Below are 18,687 nucleotides of genomic sequence, written 5' to 3'. Positions count from 1 at the left end.
ATTTCTACAGGGAACATTTCATTGGTCGGGGTATATTCCCAAGGACTCTGGTTTCATTGAATATTTCGGATGAGATGTACGGGGAGATATAGTGAGCCCTTTGCCTAGAAAGGCTGAGCTGGGCGTATAGCTGTTGGGCGGCATGCTTTGGTGTTTATCTTAGCAATGTGATAACTTTTAATTTTTGGGTAATGAAAGACTATGGTGTCAAAGAATTGTGGACGAAATCGTTCACTATATCACATAATGGCGATCGTTTATACTTTATACCGATACATAGGTTTTCAGATGGTGAAATGCTACTTCATTACATAACATATTCAGGAAGAGCTCTATATAGGATATCCAGCGGATCATTTGGATTAAGCAATCGAATAGGGCCTCTCGATTCTAATTGTGATATGGATGCACTTACTACTCAAGATGTTTTCTTTATACATAAAGTTTAATCTCTCCAAAATTGGGTAACTAAATTGTGTGCTGACCATCTAAATAATATAACTATGGCTCTCTCATTACTTAGTATTAATAACTAAAAATGAAGTTGCATAAGCAATGCTAGCTAATGGAAGATAAATAATTTTACACTAATATATATCAAATCTCCAACGTCTAACTCTTTCAATGATGGAGCTCATGGCTCTACCTTACTGGCATAAGATTCTTAAGATAAAGATTCATGCCTGCCATAGTGAATTGATCAAAGAGGAGAATCAAACTACAACTTAACTCTGTCTTCAGTAGTGCTTTGATCAAAGTGGGGCATCAAAGTACATCATTAAAAGAGAATAAAACAACACAGTATATAACATCTTGCAACAGATGAAAAGGATCAGTAGCACATATAGAGCTTACCAAGATTCATGTGGAAGACAAAGATAATGAGATGGATGGAGGGAAACATCTATGTAGCAGCTAACTGGGAAACAACAACAGAGAGTTGATATTCTTAGATGGTCGCTCAACTAACAGTTATTGTCTTAGAAAATCATTTTCTTGTTGAAGAAAATTGGAATCAAGAAATCCTAAAATACTCAAGGTATAGTGCAAATAGATACTATGAGAGTAAGCTATGGTTTTGTATAGCTGATTCATTTGGTGATTAATAAAACGCTCACCAACTTGGTTACCCAAAAAAAAAGCTTACCGAGATCCGAAAGGATGGGGTTTTCTTGGCTTACTGAAGTTGATTGTGTCCTATAGTTAGATCTATAAACTGAGGAGAATGAAACAACAGGTATAAGAGCTTTCATTACTTTGTGATTGTGTCCATATTTAGATCTAGAGATGAGAGAATGAAACAACAGGTATAAGAGCTTATTTGCTATAAAATGTGAAATTGATTGGCCTAATTCTCCCTGTCACGAAAGATGCTTCGACTCCTCCAATACCTTACAAAAATCCACCAAAGAACACCACCTCTTGTCCCATCGTTGTGGACAGTGCTTTCTCCACCTAGACCAGGTTGCAATACTAACACATGCGGCCTGCTTTCTGATAACACAATTGCTCGAACCGCCACCAGTGGGGAGTTAGCTTCTGATATTGTATTAGTACAATCTTCTAATGGTAAAAATCCTGACAGGAATTTAAGTGATAAAGATTTTCTTTTTGTTTGTGGCTCTACATTTCTTTCGCAAGGTCTTGCTAGTGGTGTTAAGGGTATGGCAAGTCTTGGAAGAACAAAGAGTATCTCTTCCTTCTCAATTCTCAGCTGAATTTAGCTTCCCAAGAAAATTTGCTGTTTGTTTGACCTCTAGCAACTCTAAGGGGTGATTTTTCCTACACTCCACTTTTTATCAATCCAGTAAGGTACAGCCTCAGCTTTCCTACAACCATCTTCTGAATACTTCATTGGACTAAAATCCATCATGATTAACCAAAAAGGTTAGTCCTAATAAACACAACTTTGTTGTGAATTGACAATCAAGATGTGGGTAGAACAAAAAGTAGCACAGTCAATCCTTACACCACATGAAGTATTGCAGTTGCAATTCTTGCATTTCTTAGGAGGTATAACACTTGCAATATTTGCAGCACATGAAGTAGAAGGAAGAAGAACCTTATAAACAAAAGGAATTGACATGAACTCCTTCTGGTTAGATTCAAATGAATTCTAACACCTCCAAAAAAAAACCTCTCATTCTTAACATTACAAGATGGATAATCAGACGTTAAAGAACAGTTGAGTACGGAAACATGCCGAACCATTTGCTTGATCTTTTACTCGACTATTGAAAGCCAAACATATAAAAACATGTCCATAACGTTTAAGCATTGCCTGGATTAGTATTTCAGCAAATATGGAATCACAGGGAAAATTTAAACCAACTCTGAGAATCTAAAGACTAATTATATAGTCACCCAAAAGCTAAAGCCAAGTAGAGAAATGACTGTAAGTTCTAAAAACAAAACTAAAAGTAAAGAGCAACCGACCTTAATCAGAAATGATCAGAGCCTGACCAAACAAAATGTAACAAGTGATCCCATAACCCCAAATAAATCAAATTTGGAGGATAAGGTAACAGATAGGTTTCACAACCCACAAACGAATAAAAACCCTGAAAATATGTCTAAAATAGTAGCTGGGGTGCATCATTAGTTATAGACCAATCAGTTCAAGGCATATTTTCCTTTGGATATAACTACTGGAAATCGTTTCTTTTGCATCAGCAAAACACTTCATCAGACCATAATATAAAAGTTTGTGGAGCATCCTAACTTCAGCAGAAATTTAGAGCTGTGATGGTGCTGAAATAGTACTCTATACCTGCTCAGATTTTTTTGGGGAGTACTTCTCCATCAGCTTAGCCAGTTCGAGATCGAATTTCTGCTCAAGTGCAATCCTCTCTTCCCAGAGTTTGCGTTTTCTCTCTTCATGGGCTCTTATCAGATTATCCCGTTCTTGCACAAACTTTTCCCTGTCTTTATCCTGAAGTTTGATATAATTTGAAACGTTCTCTGCCCTGACTCGATGATCCTCAACAGTTGAGGAAGCATTTGCAAAAGATTGTTTGAACATCTTACGCTGTTCCTACTGTATCTTCTGAAATTTTTCCTCCTCAGCAATCCTGGCATCATAAATCATTTTTAACTGATCCTTGAAAAATTGCTCTTGATACTCCATCTCTTCCTTGTTCTGTTCATAGTGTTTCTTCATTTTCAGCCTGACGATCTTGTTCTCTTCCACTGTCTGACGGTGCTTTTCACTCACCAGTGTAAGAATCTCTTCAAGAGCTTTAGCTTTCTTTTGGAACTTACTGGCTTGGTTCTTGAACCATACGAGCTGCTGATTATCCTCCGACATCTGCATCGTCGGATACCCAACTATTTCACTATACGACTTCATCTCGAACTTCAACCTTGATCTCCCATGTGAATGCTGGTTGAAGTTGTCCATGTCTCTTTTCTCTGCCATGTAACCATAAAGCTTACGTATCCCCCCAGGATAAAAGTGAACTGGATTGCGTTCCCACGCGTCTCTCTTCCTTTTTCAGAAAAATGCTCACTGAGAAGCAGAGTCTCTATGTAACCCACGGCAGTGGACTCAAAAACAAATACACTGATGCCACGATGGCCTCGTGGACCATATGAATGTCGAACAGCCTTGACAGCAGCATAAGAGCTGAAATAGTCGCGCAGCTCCTGATTTCCCATTCCAATCCACTTGTCATTATCATCTTTCTCAAGCGCCGTGTTCATTGGTGGCCACATTATTTCCTTATCTTTGGATTTGGGGCCATCCCATCTTCCAAACACCTCACCTGGAGGTACAATAGAAGTTCCCCTCTGACGCAGCCCCTCCTCCAAAAGTTGAGCAAGCTCTCTGTGTAATTTAACCCTTTCTCCACCTTTTGTTTTCGCGTGGGACACCAATGAGTGCAACCCTGTAAACCACACAATTGCACCTGGATCACCTTTGCAGGCAGGGCAGTGCCACTGTCGTTCAGAATCATTAATTTCAGTAACAGTCAAACTGTCGAGACATTCAAATAGTTTTTTGAACCAAAGACTTTTCTTGCGTGCCTCATAACTTATTTCTTTCACATCTGAGTGATCATCAAAGTCGTCATCACTCTGAAATTCGTCTTCGTCACTGTCGTCATCAGGCAAATCCAATTCATGGACTCACAGGCCTTAACATCATCATCAGTGACAGGGGAACTAGATGATCCAACATCGTTACGGAATCCCAATTTCTGAATAATATCTGGATGACCCCAAGTACTATTATTGTTTCCCCAAGATTCTGAAATGGGATTCTGACAATCCATGGCTTCTTCCCAGAACTGCTGCTTCCACCCTTATTCTTGGACTTTCTAGCACACACAACCCATCCATCATTTTGATTAGAGTTGAAGCCCAAATCTCCAACACCTACATTTATCTCATCAATCCCAAATGTTTCAGAGATAGCTTTCTTCTGCTTTGCTGATGAATTAGAAGACTTCCCAACCCCTTTATTGCTGGAACTCATATTTGGATGAAACAACAAGAACTGGGCTGGCCGGAGAAATTAAAATAATGGGACAAATTAATCCGCCGGAGAATGTGACTTATTGGTCTCACTACTTTGGCTTTTATAAGTCTTTGGGTGCATCAACCAATTCAGAACGTTAGTTCACAAGACCACAAATAGTAATGGATTAATTATGTAGACTGAAGACGCGAAAGTTATAAGATTTGTAACTAAAGCTAGCATTCAGTCTACGCCACATTTTCATAACGGAAATCTTATAATATACAGACCAAAAGCAAAAAAGGAAACAATATGTATAACAGATCAGAGAGGATTCCCTTAAAACATTGGTCTTTTAATTGATTTTTCCTTTTCATGACGCACAAATTATGTAAATTTTAAGATTTCCTCTTAATTTTCTCACTTCTTGGACTCCTATTTTCACCTAATCAAAATTTATATTTTTGTTCAACCTTATCAACTTTCAATATAAGTTTGCTTGACACTTTTCCGCCGTACACCATTTGGCCCAAACAAGGTCACTCCATGTTGTTAAGTTAAATAAAAATGTAATCACTAACAGTTTGAATTTTTTTATCAGAAGTTCACGATCAACTCGATTAGCATTCTCACGAGCATGGGAGAGGGAGACTTGGCTAACAGAAGTTTTGATAAGTTGCGTCTCAGGTGTTGCACCTATAATGCCTTCTAACTTAACTTCCCCGAAAGAGGCGGAGCCAGACTTTTAAAATTTATGGGTTTGGGATTCTAGTGCTTCAAAGTTCCTGGTTCTAAATTAAAAATTTGTACATATTCAGTGGATTTTCAAATACAGATATAAGGTTTGGACCAAAGCTGCTTGGTTCGGCCAAACCCGTACGTGAAGAGCTCTACGCCCTTGTTCCCTGAGGTGATTAAATATCACATTAGTGAAACGTTCTACTTCTAGAGATTCTAGAGCAGGAAAATTCTCTTCATCATCAAAGCCAGCCATCTAAGAAAGATAACCAAAAACCATCTAAGAAAGATAACCAAAAACCCGTCTCTCTTAACTTATTGAGGATAAAACATATGGAAATAAGAAAGAAAAAGGAAACAGCCAAATGATTAAGAACCTCAATTTCGATATATTGTAAAAAGGGAAAGCATCTTATCAAGCAAAGAAAACACGAGAGACTGCAATCAATTCATCAGGATGAATACTAGATAGGCAAAGATATTTGACACAACTAAGCTCAAAGGAAAGCCTTGTACTTCACCTGTTCCTGCAGCCAAGAACGAGGAACTGAATGCCAAAATTCAGGATGACTCAAAGCCGGGAAAAATGCATTACAGTAAAGTGGTCATGAAACATTTACCTTTAGACTACGTGCATTCAAGTGGAGATGCTCAAGAGCAAAAAAGGCTCAAAAAGACTAAGCAATATCACATTATTCTTTGGACATATTGTTCTCTAAATATATCTATAGTCGAGATGAACTGCTTCAACCTTGCCACAGGAAATATAAGATTCCTAAATCCTAACGACATGACAAGTGGTGAATTAACAAACCAAAGTCTCATTTCGCAGATCATTCAAGAACACGTGAAAAATTGAGTGAAAAAAGCCTTTACAAAACTGACTAGTAAAAACATACCCTGCAAAGCATTAGGTATCATGAGCCAGTGCGTAAACTTCCCTTTCTACCTATTCACTTTATCGTCTTAAACATTTTGCCCAGAGATCATGGTTTGATAAAACAATACGGTAATATGATATAACTTCAAGTTACAGACAACTTTAGCTTTAGATGATGCCCGCCGAAATTTTGTTAGCTCTACAGGTACTTTGGCTACTCTCCCAAGAGATTCACCTTCTTAGCACAGGCATAATTAGTATTCTTACCAGTAGGGGAGACTTAAGCAATAAAAGCTTGATAAGTAGGAGTAGTAAAATTAGCTCAAGAAAACATGACCTGCCCAACCCACCTAAGTTTGGGCTGGTCATTGACCTGCCCATTCATTAGCTCAACCCATCAAAAATTGGGCTAATATGTAAATCAAATTGATTCATGAGAGATCTTGTCAAAATATTTTCAAAAAGATATTTTTTTATTTGATATGTTATATATGGCCATAATAAATAAAAGATAGTTTTATTAGGTCTAAAAAATTATATAAAAGAACAAACCAAAAGTTAAAACTTAATAACAATTGGGCGGATTGGGTTATGACTTGCTTTTTCCCCAACCCATTTCAACCCAAGTAGCTTTTGGGTGGGTCAACAACCCGCCTATTTATTAGCTCAGCCCATTTTGACCAACCCAAATTCGGTACAACCCGCCCATTTGACACCCCTATTGATAAGCTGCATCTGAGGCTTCGTGCATAGACTGCCTTTTAGTTTAACTTTCCTAAGGTGATTAAATGTCACATTTGAGAAACATTCTAGCCCAAGAGATTCTAGAGCTGAAATTTCATCATTATCGTTCATCTTGAAAGATTACCAAAACCAATCCCTAAACTTACCAAGGCTATAAAGTAGAGATAATAGTCAAAATACCCCCCAACGTTTGACCAAAATGCCAACTACACACCTAACCTTTGCGTTGGACCTATTACCCCCCTGAATTTTTTTTTCAGTATTAAAATGCCCCTTTTTTGCTGATGTGGCAGTCCAATATGCCAACCCCCAATTATTAAATGGCGCTTGTCCACACGCACCTTTATTGCCCACGTGTCACATATTTAATTTCAGCCCATTTTTTTGACCCGGAACCCGACCCGTAACCCTAAATTAAATCAGCCCCAATTCTCTTATTCACAAAAACCTAGCAGCCATCCCAAATTTCACGATAAACACCATTTTCAACCCCAATCTTTGTTTTCATTTTATCACGTACATATTTTCGTTGCTGTTCATTGTTGTTCATCTAGGAAAGGTTAGTTTCCTTACATTTTTTTTTCTTTCAAAAAATGATACTAGGATTTTGTGCATATTGTTTGAAATCTGGACTATAAAAAACAAATTTTCATAGTTCCCTAAGCGTAATCAACATTTATTATCATATTGTGCATATTGTTTGATTTTTTTTTCAAAAAACGATGTAGTCTAGGGTTTTCAGTTACTGTGCATATTATTATCATTTTTTTGATTCCGTTTGACATTAAGTTGAATTACTTGGTATTCTTTGTTTTTTTATTTTGTATTTAGGTAGTACATGGCTGATTTTGTGTATGTAACCTTAAGATGGTACCATGGAGGTGTGTTACACTTAAATAATGGGGAGCCATATGAAGGTGGGGAAGTTATTGATATATTCAATGTCGATGTTGATATGTTGTCTTTTTTTGAGTTGAGAGACTTTATTAAAGAATTAGGATACATAACTACTTGCACATTCGGTATTAAGCCACCTCGTTGTGGCATTTTGGTAGATGTTGATAGTGATGAGGTTATTTTAAATATGGTAATGGGTTTGAATGATGGTGACAACTTTGTGGAGGTTTTTGTCAAGCACATGGTTGATGAAGCGATTGTTGACCCACCTTTATTAGAATATGTTAGTCGTAAGGATAGGGAGGAATCTTGTTCCCCTTTTAATAAAGGATGACATAGGGGGTGATGAAAGATGTAGTAATGAAAGGGTTGTTGAGGAGCCCTTAAATTGTCCTAATGCACCTTTGTCCTTTTCTACTCAAACTTGAGAAAAAACACCTCCTCCTACCTCCCTATACACACTGCTTTATCTGCGAAAACACACCGCCCCATTCTCTTTTACTTTAAATTTTAACATTCCCGGAAAAAACACCTCCTACCTATCCTACACTGCTTTGCTCCCGAAGAAACAACACCCCATTCCTCTTTTCCTTGTGCTTGATACTACGCTCGAAAATACAACGGACCTTATCCTCTTCTACACACATTCATGAAGATCTTAAAGATGTAGGTCCGGTTGGATGCGATTCCTTAGATGAGGGTTCGATTTCTCAACCGATGATAGTGAACAATGTTTGTAGATGACATAGAAGGGGAAGGTGAGGATGAATATGCAAGTGATGAGGTCCTGAGGTAAGAGAGTTGAGGGGCAGAAAGGAGGATTGAATTTCAGAGGAGAAAAAGAAGTGAGAGGGCAAAACCTGACAGTGAAGAGGTTCCAGCAGGTCAAGCTGGTGTGGATCTAGGATTTGATGAAACTAGAATAGGTAAGGTTAGTCTTGAGGGTAGGTTAGGAGGTGATGAACCTTACATTGATAGTTACGGTGATGATAGCTTTGAAATAGATGAGGATGAGGGTTGGGATGATGAAGAGGACATTGAATGCAGGGTAAATACGCCAAGAAGACAAAGGTTTACAAGAAGGAAGAATGATAAGAACAAAATCATTCATGACCCCCCTTTGCCAAGAAAGTTGTATGAGAGGGTATGAGTCTTTAAAGATGTTGATGAGTTTAGGAGAGCGGTAACAAAATATCTTTTACATTAGGAAAAGGGTTAAAGTAGAAAAGTGGGTGAATGAGCCTCGAGGGTTAGGGTGAGGTGCAAGGATGGTTGTCCATGGTTATTGTATGCTAGGCTTGATAAAACCACGAGATGATTTCCAAATTAAAACTTACATTCCAAAGCATACTTGCCTCCAAACTAGCGAAACTACTTGTGTAATGCCAAGTTTATTGTCGAGACTTATAGAAAGAGAATAATCGAAAGACGACCAAACATTAAAGTTGTTCGGTTGCAAGAGCTAATTAGGACAAAGTTTAATCTTCATGTTGGTAAGACCACGAAGAAGAGCAAAGAGCAAAAAATCTTGAAGAAATCATGGGAGATCACATTCGGGGAGTTTGGAAAAATCATTGACTACGGGATGAATTGTTAAGGACTAATCCTGGTTCCACTTGTGTAGTTAAACTTGCTGAACCAAATGCGATAGTAGGCCTTTTTCGAGCTTTTATATCTATTTTGATGCTTTGAAGAAAGCATTTCAAAGACAGAAAATGTATTGGTTTAGATGGTTGTTTTAAGAAGGGGTTTGTAAAGGACGGTTGTTGGTAGCAAAGATGGCAATAACCAAATGTTTCCTCTAGGCATGGGCTGTGGTGGAGTATGAAAACAAGAGCACTTGGACTTGGTTTATCGAAATTTTGAAGGAAGATTTGGCACTTGGAGATGGGACACATTTAACATTGATAATGTTGCCTAGGTATGTACACTGATTTGTTGCAATTTTTTTTCATGAAAAGTCATGTGTTTTCATCTATACTAACACCATCGGAGGGACTATTTGTTGCTATTCAAGATCTTTTACCTTTGTTGAACACGGAAAGTGTGCTAGGCACATCTTAGCTAACTTTAGCAAAAGATCGGAGAGAGGCTACAAAGAAGACGACGGCAGCTTTGGAGGATTGCCAAAAGCACCTTTGAGTCTCACTAAGGAGAAATATTGAGGTATTTGAAGTTGCTTGGTCCAACGAAAATGATGGACAAACCGATGTATTACAACATAAATTATTGGTGTAAGGTCTACTTCAACACTAATGTAAAAGTAGATTCGTAGATAACAATATGGCTAAGTGTTTTAATGCTTGGATCATGGTCGCGGGTATGAGTAATGCATATTTACCTTCTTGTTGCTCTGTTTTGACAAAGCTTGTTTGTAGATAACAATATATTTGTTTGTTTATTGGCTAAGCCCAGGCACAAAACTATAATAACAATGCTTGAGGAGATTAGGGTGAAAATGATGGCAAGGATTGGAACATTAAGGAGTTTGTAAACACTTGGAAATGTAACTACTCTCCAATGTATACGAAGGTGTTAGAGGAAAATGCTACACTTTCAATGCAATGTAACATTGAGTTTAATGGAGTTGCTGGTTTTGAAATTAGGGAAGGACTATGTCAACACACGTGGATATTTCTAAAAGGCGGTGCGGTACCTAGGGTGTGGCGGTAAAGGCATCCCATGTGCACATGCTTTAGCTATGCATTCGGTTCAAAAGGTATGATCCACTTGGCTACATTGACCATTGCTATAGCAAAGAGACTTACATAAGAACATATGAGCATGTTCTTCAACCGGTCACAAACATGGAAATGTGGCTGTCTCTACCCGCTAGTGTGGCTCCACCGGACATAAAAAGCATGCCTCGGTAAGCCTCGAAAAGACCGGAAGGAAGGAGCAAGTGAAATTCAAAGTCTGGGAAGATGCCAAGAACTGGAATGGCCATGACTTGTAGCAACTGCCATAATAGAGGCCACAACAAGAGAGGGTGTCCAAAAAAAGACTCAGCAGCATGGACAGAACCAGCAAGCTCTAGCAGGGGAAGGGCCAACACATCACAACCACCATCTTCAAGCAAGGTCATGGGGAGACCAAAGAAACCACCAACAAAACTAGTACCTGTTGAAAAGAGGCCAAGAGGAAGACCTAGGAAAAGCGCCCGCGGGGAAATAATCTGCGCGGTGGTTCATGTTTCATGTTACCTTCCCCGCAAAGAACTAGTGCACGCACATGCTAAAAGAGGAAGAGGAAGTGGCACTAGTGCGCCATATAAAAGGCCTAGAGTAATGGGAATGGGTGTTTTCAGTAAAATGGGTTCAAAACGGTTAATGTGAGTGCCTTAATACGCACAAGTGTTCTTTTATGTGTTGTTTCCATTACTAAGTGTTATTTTATGTGTTGTTTCCATTACTAACTCCTTGATATTATTTGCGTGAACGGCTGGCATGTCGAGCGAGCGGATTGTCTCAACTAGTAAAGCAAAGGTGACCAGATCAACAGAGGTAACTGGTGACATTGGCTACAAGCTAAGCGCAAATAGTAAGCTCAAATGGAGAGGCAATGAAGCAATCACAACCAGGAAACTACAAGAGATACAGCAGAAAATGACAAAAGGTAGAGGTAAATCAGCAAATCCAAGCCAAGAAAGCACATGTTCACACCAACGACCATGGAAAATATAATTATGATGAAAATGTCCCACTGCAGTTCTTAAATGTACACATTTATGGATTGACATTTTAGTATTTTGTCTTGTTCGTTTAATCAAAACAACATATTAGTATTTTGTCTTGTTCGTTTAATCAAAACAACATTTTAGTATTTTGTCTTGTTCGTTTAATCAAAATAGCAAAACAGAGCATAGCTGTTTAACGTGTTCCAATTCCATTTCAGCTTGACATAGCTGTTAAACGTGTACAAATTCAGCAAAGGGCATGAATTTAATATGGTCAACAAAGACGATTAAAGGCACTAAATACGACATGGTATTCCGTTAAATGGCACTAAATCCAACATGGTCAAGGACCGTTAAATGGCCTAATAATTCGGTTGAAACCATCTATATAACACAACATACACACACACACACCATATCACACATTCACCACACTAAACTACAACAACAACATCAACGTGCAACCGGTAGCAAGCACAACAAACACAAGAACTAGTGCACCAAAGAAGAGAGCACAACAAACACAACAACATATAACATCTACATCATACCAAAAGAAGATGCTAGCTTTCTTTGTGAAAAAGTTAACCCGTTCTTACGTGCAAACCGATGATTTTGTAAGTTTTTTTATATTTGTTATTATTATTTGATTTACGTGAAAACCGATGATGTAAACTTTCTTTTTTGTTTATTGAAGATACTTCCACATGAACATCATGACATTTTTCCAACGACAACAACGCATGCCGTGTTAAAGTATCAAGATGACACCGTTCACAAGATGACGTTCAGAATTGGGAAAAAAGCTCGTTTATGCCAAGGGTGGAAGGCATTTATAGATTCAAAAGGTTTGAAAGAGGGAGACACACTAGAGATTTGGGTGTGTAAGTGTGAGTGTGGAGATGGCATAGGATTTCATGTATTTAAAAAAGAGATAGAGATCATAAATATTGATTAGTAGATCTCTATTATTCAATTGTCTATGTTTAACATCTCCATGTATGCTACTATTTTGATTAAGACAATGATTAATGTTATGTGGATGTGATTTTGATTTTAATTTTAATTTCGGATAAATACTTCAAAACACCTTAACATCAAACTTCTTCATTCATACATGATAAAATAGATGTATATGTTAGAAAATTTGCCATAACAAAAGGCAAACAAAACATAACATAGCCGAGACACTACCACCACTACCACTATCTATGGCAATTTGATTTTTCCATTGTTTGAATTGCCACTACGGAATACAAAACTTATGAACACAACAACAACACAAACAACAAAACAAAAAATGAAATTCCTATGGAACCTACCCCCTTTAGTCTTCCTTGTGTCTTCTTTTTTTTGGTCCATCAACCTCGACCAAACCCATGTCAACACTAACCGAATTATTATCGTTAGTAGTGATCTCATCCAATTCCATCTTCAAACTCCGATATTGCACCAATTCCTTCTCTAAATCTCTAATTTTGTTAACCAATTTTGGGAGGATAAATTTTGATCTTGGATCAACTTCATCTCTCGTCCCTCCAACGAAAAAAACTTGCATTTTTTAGCCCGAAAAATAGCAAAACGAGCATAATTTTACAAATTTAATTTTTCAATAAATCAAAAAATGGGAGCAAGACCATACACCATAATAGGGACAAGACCGATCTTCTTCCAGGGTTGTTTTTAGACCAAGAAGTTTGCATTTGCAACAAATTCCCGTGTTGACATTGGACCACGGTTCTAAGCATAGGATCACTCTCATCCATACACAATCGACCAAGGTCAATTTTTTCCATAACAAACCCTAAGAAATGAAAAATGACTAAATATGAGCAAGAATCACTCAAGAAATTTAAAACAATAAATTTCACATGAACGAAAAATTTAAAGAGAAATAAATGAGAAATAAACCCTAGCTAACGAACCTCTTTCCAACGATTGGAGCGATTAAGGTGTTGATTTTTAGAGGTATAACGATTGGAGTGGTTGAAGTTATGGAGTTTTGCTTTTTGACAAAAAAATGGAGATGGGTATTAAATGGGTGAAGAAGAAGATGAAGTAGCCGTTGGGTGTAAAAATGGAGGAGTTCAAATTAATCTACATGGCATCTACGTGGCGGTCCGGTTGGCATTTCCAAAACACGTCAGATGCTCTTTTTTAAAGGCTATAACGCGCCACCGAGCGGTGTATTCACGCTCTTGTCCACATCAGCAAAAAAGGGGCATTTTAATACTGAAAAAAAATTTCAGGGGGGTAATAGGTCCAACGCAAAGGTTAGGTGTGTAGTTGGCATTTTGGTCAAACATTGGGGGGTATTTTGACTATTATCTCCTATAAAGTATGAAAATAAGAAGCCAAGTAATAATGACGGAGAAAGAGAAAAGTAAAACGGAAAAGGGCCAAAATTACCCCTGAACTTTGAAAAATAGTTCATCCATACCCTTCGTTATACTTTAGGGCCAATTATACTTACGATTATACTATGGGGTCAATTATACCTTCCTATTTGCCACGTACATCATCCTAGCACACACACACATTTTACCCTCAAATAATTTTTTACTCACTAAAATAACTCAATCCGACCCGAATTTTTTTTTCGGAAAATAATACGGAAATTATTTTTATATTTTTTTTGGAAAAATTATCCGTATTATTTTTGCCGGAAAAAAAAAATTGGTGGATTGAGTTATTTTAGTGAGAAAAATTATTTGAGGGTAAAATAATTTTGAAGTATTAGATGATGCCACGTGGCAAATGCTAACGATATAATTGACCCCATATATATAATCAGAAGGGTATAATTGGCCCTAAAGTATAACGAAGGGTATGAATGAACTATTTTTCAAAGTTCAAGGGTAATTTTGACCCTTTTCCGAAAGTAAAATGATTAAGAACCTCAATTTCCATAAATTGCAAGTACGGGAAGCTTCTTATTAAGCAAAGAGCACATGAGACCACATCTGATAGGTAAAAACGCTTGACAAGTTAAGCTCAAGGAAATCTTGCCGGAACTACATATGCTCTTGCAGCCAAGAACTCGGAAGAAAAAGTCAAAAATAGGATGAGTCAAAGCCCCAGAAGATGTTCCATCTACGAAATGTGTTACATTGAAGTGATAAAGGACATTAACTTTGAGAGCATTGTTGATCAAGTGGAGATGCTGAAGAGAAGAATAAGACGCAAAAAAGTTGACAATGTCACACCTTTTTACCCCCACAAATTAATTTGTATTCATAGGTGAGAGTTTTGCCAGAAGAGGGATGTTTTTCAAACAGATAAATCTCATGCTTCTTGTGAAGTCAAAGGATCTCAACATGGGAGCATTAATTTCAATGACACATGCATCCCTTAAAATATTATGCAGCAACAACTGCTCGAGCAAAGGGCAATGAGAGATCAAACTTTTAAGAAAATAGGAGGGAGTTGCAATGCCACATAATTCAAGCTAATCAACCTATAAAACCCTTTAAAGACTGGTGAAGGAAGTATAGGACAAATTTCGACAGTCAAATACCTCAACTCCAAACAACTGAAAACTGATAAAGGAAACTCTTACAGGAAGTCTGAGAACAAGATGTTGAATGCCATTCCTAGAGAGGAAATATATGATGTTGTGAATGCCAGGCCAACTTTCAAGACCAGGAATATCAAGGGTAAACTTCGTCATTGGTCCTGCAAGATGAGTCATAAGGTGATTCAAAATGTAGGCAAATTTAATCGCAGGTGATCTCAAGTCCTTTGTTGTATCATAAAGTGTTTGATCAAGTTTCAACTTTAGGAGTCTTCATGTTTCTTCTTAATAGGCGTTGAATATCCTACCCAAACTCTGTATTCTTTTTTGCTTTCTCAAGCATCAACATATTGAGAACTGACCAACTTTGACTGGGAAATAACATTAAAGTAACAACTATTTAACTAACTTCACTCTGTACTAGCCATTTCAAATTTAATACTCCTCCTCTGGCAATCATAAGAAAAAGAAATCTATGTTTTGACTGTAGCATACATCGAGAATTCTGGTTTAAGTATTACTTCTCTGACTTCCATGGACTCAAATACACTATGGTCTAACAGTTTCGGATATGTATTAGAAACGCACATAAGCATGGAACAATGTTCTTCCTGGTACATATAGACAGATGGAACAATTTTGAAATCAATCAACTGGAACAATACATTTTGGCATGAAATAAAGAATAAACTCCAATATCAGTAAATATGAGATTGTATGAGTAATAATTTTATAGCATACTAATTAGTGAAGAAAGTTACATAGCAGTGACAACTATTGGACAAGTAATAAGTTCATGCTAGTAACAAATCTCCACAGCTATACCATCAGCTAAACCACAACTAAACATTGAAACTAACAACTAAGTCTCATTTCATAGATCAAACATTGAAATGTAAAAAACCCTTAGCATCACAAAACAGACTAGACAGAACATCCATCCAGATTCACTTGTGTTCCAAAACTGATAAAGTCTACTAATTATCTTATAGCGAAATAAAACACAGATTTTTAGTACTGCATCAACATTCGTTTCAATTTTTAGCCCGTTAACTTCAAAACATTTTAACCAAAGACCAAGCCTGCCTAAAGACTAATGAAGTCAAGCAGGATTGTAACTGGGGACACTAATCTACATTATCTACAACTTCTGCTTTAGATGACGCCCGCTGAAAATTTGTTATCTCTGCAACTACTTTGAGAGATTTTTTATCTTCCAATCCATAGTAGGGGTCGATTTTCATTCTCACCAGAGCTGGAGACTTGGCTAATAGAAGCTGGATAAGCTGCATTTCAGGCCTTGTTCCAGCAATACCTTCAAGCTTAACTGCCTTGAGGTGATTCAGTGTCACATCTGAGAAGCTTGCAGGAATTTCATCAACATAATCCCTGGTCACTGGATCAAGCAATTTCGGATATTCATCGGGCTGAAAACGTTGATACACCTAAGAAAGATAAAGAAAAAAATCTGAAGTTAAATTGAGAATCTACAGAGTATGAAAATGTATAATCATTACGTACAAATAACACGGAGAAAAAAGGATGAGAAAAACAGCATTAAGAACCTGAATTTCAATATCTTGTGAATAAGGGGAGCTTCTTATCAAGCAAAGAGCACCTTGAAGCTCAGGCAATTCATCTAGGTACACCAAATTAATGTGAAGATGTTTAAGACAGCTCAGAGCAAAGGAAAGCCTTCTTGGTACTTCAACTGCTTTGTTATTGAAAAACTAGGAAGAAAATGTCAAACATCAGGATGACTCAAAGCCCAAAAGACGGTACATACACCGATGAAAACGCATCACAATGAAATCATGAGGCAACATTTACCCGGAACATACTGCACCAGCGGAAATGCTCGAGAGCAGGAATACATTCAAAAAACTTGGCAAGAGCATGTACTCCTGTGGGTGAACATGAAAACGTAACCGAAACTTTTGCAAGAAGAGGGACTTTTTTTAGATGAACTTCATGTACAAGTCCTGCGTAAACAAATGACCTCAGCGTGGGAGATTCAATTTCAACGAGATTTAAACAATATGGTTGATCTAACACCAAAGGCTCAAGCAACAGGCAATTGGAGATCAGATTTCGAAAAAACTCATCAGAACTTTCGACATGATTTAATTCTAGCACAGTTAAACAATCAAATCCCTTAAAGACAGTTGGAGGGTGTATGAAACAGCTTTCGAGAGCCAAATGCCTCAACTGCAAACATGTGAAAACTGAAGAAGGCAATTTGTATTGGTGAACACTGGATAGACGTCTAAGAACGAGATGTTGAATGCCATTTTGAGAGAGGAAATTTATCAAGTCATGAATCTTAGGCCAGCTTCTGGGAACACAGAGGATAAACTTTGTAATTGGTCCAGCATGAAGTCTCACAATGTGGGAGATAATCTTGGTAATTTTACTTGTACAAAATATTATATCCTTGTTAGTTGTCCAACCAGTTTCATCAAGTGTCAACTCTGGAAGTCTGCACCAGTTATACCTCCATTTCTTTGACAAGACGCTTGTCCTCACAGTATCTTTAAAGGGCAAGCACATCAAAATGGCATCAATTAAATTCTCTGGAAGGTCGCTAAATACATCAAGAGGTAAAGATCGACAACACTTTTTTTTACCCTTAGGACACATTTTATAACAGTATTCGTCAATAAGATCCTGTAAACAATAAACAATAATCCAAGGTAAGGTATTTCCAAGCTACGCTATAACTGAAAGAAGAGAAGAAAGGTTCTTACAGAAACCACTCAAGTTTCTCCTCTTAACACGATCACATTTTTAGTAACATTTATTATTTAAAAAGGAAACTGTATTTCAAGAAAAACAAGAAACACATTTTCATTCGCAGATGATAATCCTTATACACTGCTGACATCTGCTACAACAAGATTAGAAGCAAAAAGAACACTCCTATATAAAATCAGTTAATATGGAAAGACATATGCACATACCTGAGAGAGAAACCAACATTTAAAACGGATATGCAAACTATGGGGATAGAACTTTTATTCACATAGAAACCTCAAGATGGATGTGTTTGGTATGGAGAAAAATGTTTTCTAATTTTCCTACGTTTGGTTGGTAAAATGTTTTGGAAAACAAGCTCCTTTAAAATCATGATAATTACTTCCCTAGTCGAAGTAGGAAAAACAAGTACTATAAGTGGCATTACTCCCCACTCGCAATCCCTATCCTTGACCGAACCCCCACCACTCCCACCCTATAGTATTTTTCTAGATTTCATATAAATGTTCTTGGAACAAATTATATTTTGCTTACTTACCAAATACTAAAAAATAAGCAAAAAAATCTTCCCACAAAAACCAAACATAAATGCATTCTCTAGGACATAAAGACACTTTCATGTCTCAAATCGGAAAACTAAAGCAACATTAGTAAGGGGAAAAAAGAGGGTGCTAACTTCTTAGATTCTAATCATGACACCAAGGGTGTGTTTGGTGGAGTAAAATATTTTCTAATATTCCCGCGTTAGTGTAAAATCACTTATTTTTCAAGAAAACATTTTCGTTCGCGCCAAACACACCCCAAGCAGTAAATACTTATGACACCCGTGTTAACGTCAAGAAATTCAAAAGAAACGTTATACTAAATTTTACTGTCAGATTTCTCATCAAAGTCAAAACTTAAAAGTTACCATAGCGAAAAACAAAAAAAGGTCAAGAAATTTATATGCTTTATGGTAGAAAAATCTAACTCTAAGTAAAATAAACAATATATACTAATAGTAGACTAAAAAAAAACTTACAATT

The 18,687-nt window shown here is 37.2% G+C and overlaps 1 protein-coding gene and 1 pseudogene across 2 annotated transcripts; both read right to left on the bottom strand.

Annotated features, from left to right (window-relative positions):
* Window positions 1-1,348: 1,348 nt before the first annotated feature.
* Window positions 1,349-5,739, bottom strand: LOC132066041 (protein SUPPRESSOR OF GENE SILENCING 3-like; annotated as a pseudogene).
* An 8,811-nt stretch (window positions 5,740-14,550) lies between these two features.
* LOC132067269 (F-box/FBD/LRR-repeat protein At1g13570-like) lies at window positions 14,551-18,119 on the bottom strand. Of its 2 annotated transcripts, none has more exons than XM_059460459.1 (4): window positions 17,869-18,095; window positions 16,739-16,890; window positions 16,474-16,638; window positions 14,551-16,353 (listed from the first exon to the last, which is right to left on the bottom strand). In XM_059460459.1, the coding sequence occupies exons 1-4, from the start codon at window positions 17,885-17,887 to the stop codon at window positions 16,036-16,038; spliced, it is 654 nt and encodes a 217-aa protein (XP_059316442.1). In that variant the 5' UTR covers window positions 17,888-18,095; the 3' UTR covers window positions 14,551-16,035. The 2 variants fall into 2 exon arrangements, with proteins under 2 accessions (XP_059316442.1, XP_059316441.1); XM_059460458.1 differs by having other exon boundaries at window positions 14,552-16,353; window positions 16,739-17,575; window positions 17,869-18,119.
* Window positions 18,120-18,687: the final 568 nt, after the last annotated feature.

Source organism: Lycium ferocissimum, chromosome 8 (assembly GCF_029784015.1).
Source record: "Lycium ferocissimum isolate CSIRO_LF1 chromosome 8, AGI_CSIRO_Lferr_CH_V1, whole genome shotgun sequence".
Lineage (NCBI taxonomy): Eukaryota > Viridiplantae > Streptophyta > Magnoliopsida > Solanales > Solanaceae > Lycium > Lycium ferocissimum.
This window is presented reverse-complemented; position numbering and strand designations above follow the sequence as displayed.

Coding starts and splice junctions, on each gene's coding strand:
- LOC132067269 (XM_059460458.1), bottom strand. CDS start 17,548: ATGTGTCCTAAGGGTAAAAAAAAGTGTTGTCGATCTTTACCTCTTGAT. Junction 16,639..16,738: donor GCTGGTGCAGTATGTTCCGG/GTAAATGTTGCC, acceptor TTTTCTTCCTAG/TTTTTCAATAACAAAGCAGT. Junction 16,354..16,473: donor CACAAGATATTGAAATTCAG/GTTCTTAATGCT, acceptor TATCTTTCTTAG/GTGTATCAACGTTTTCAGCC.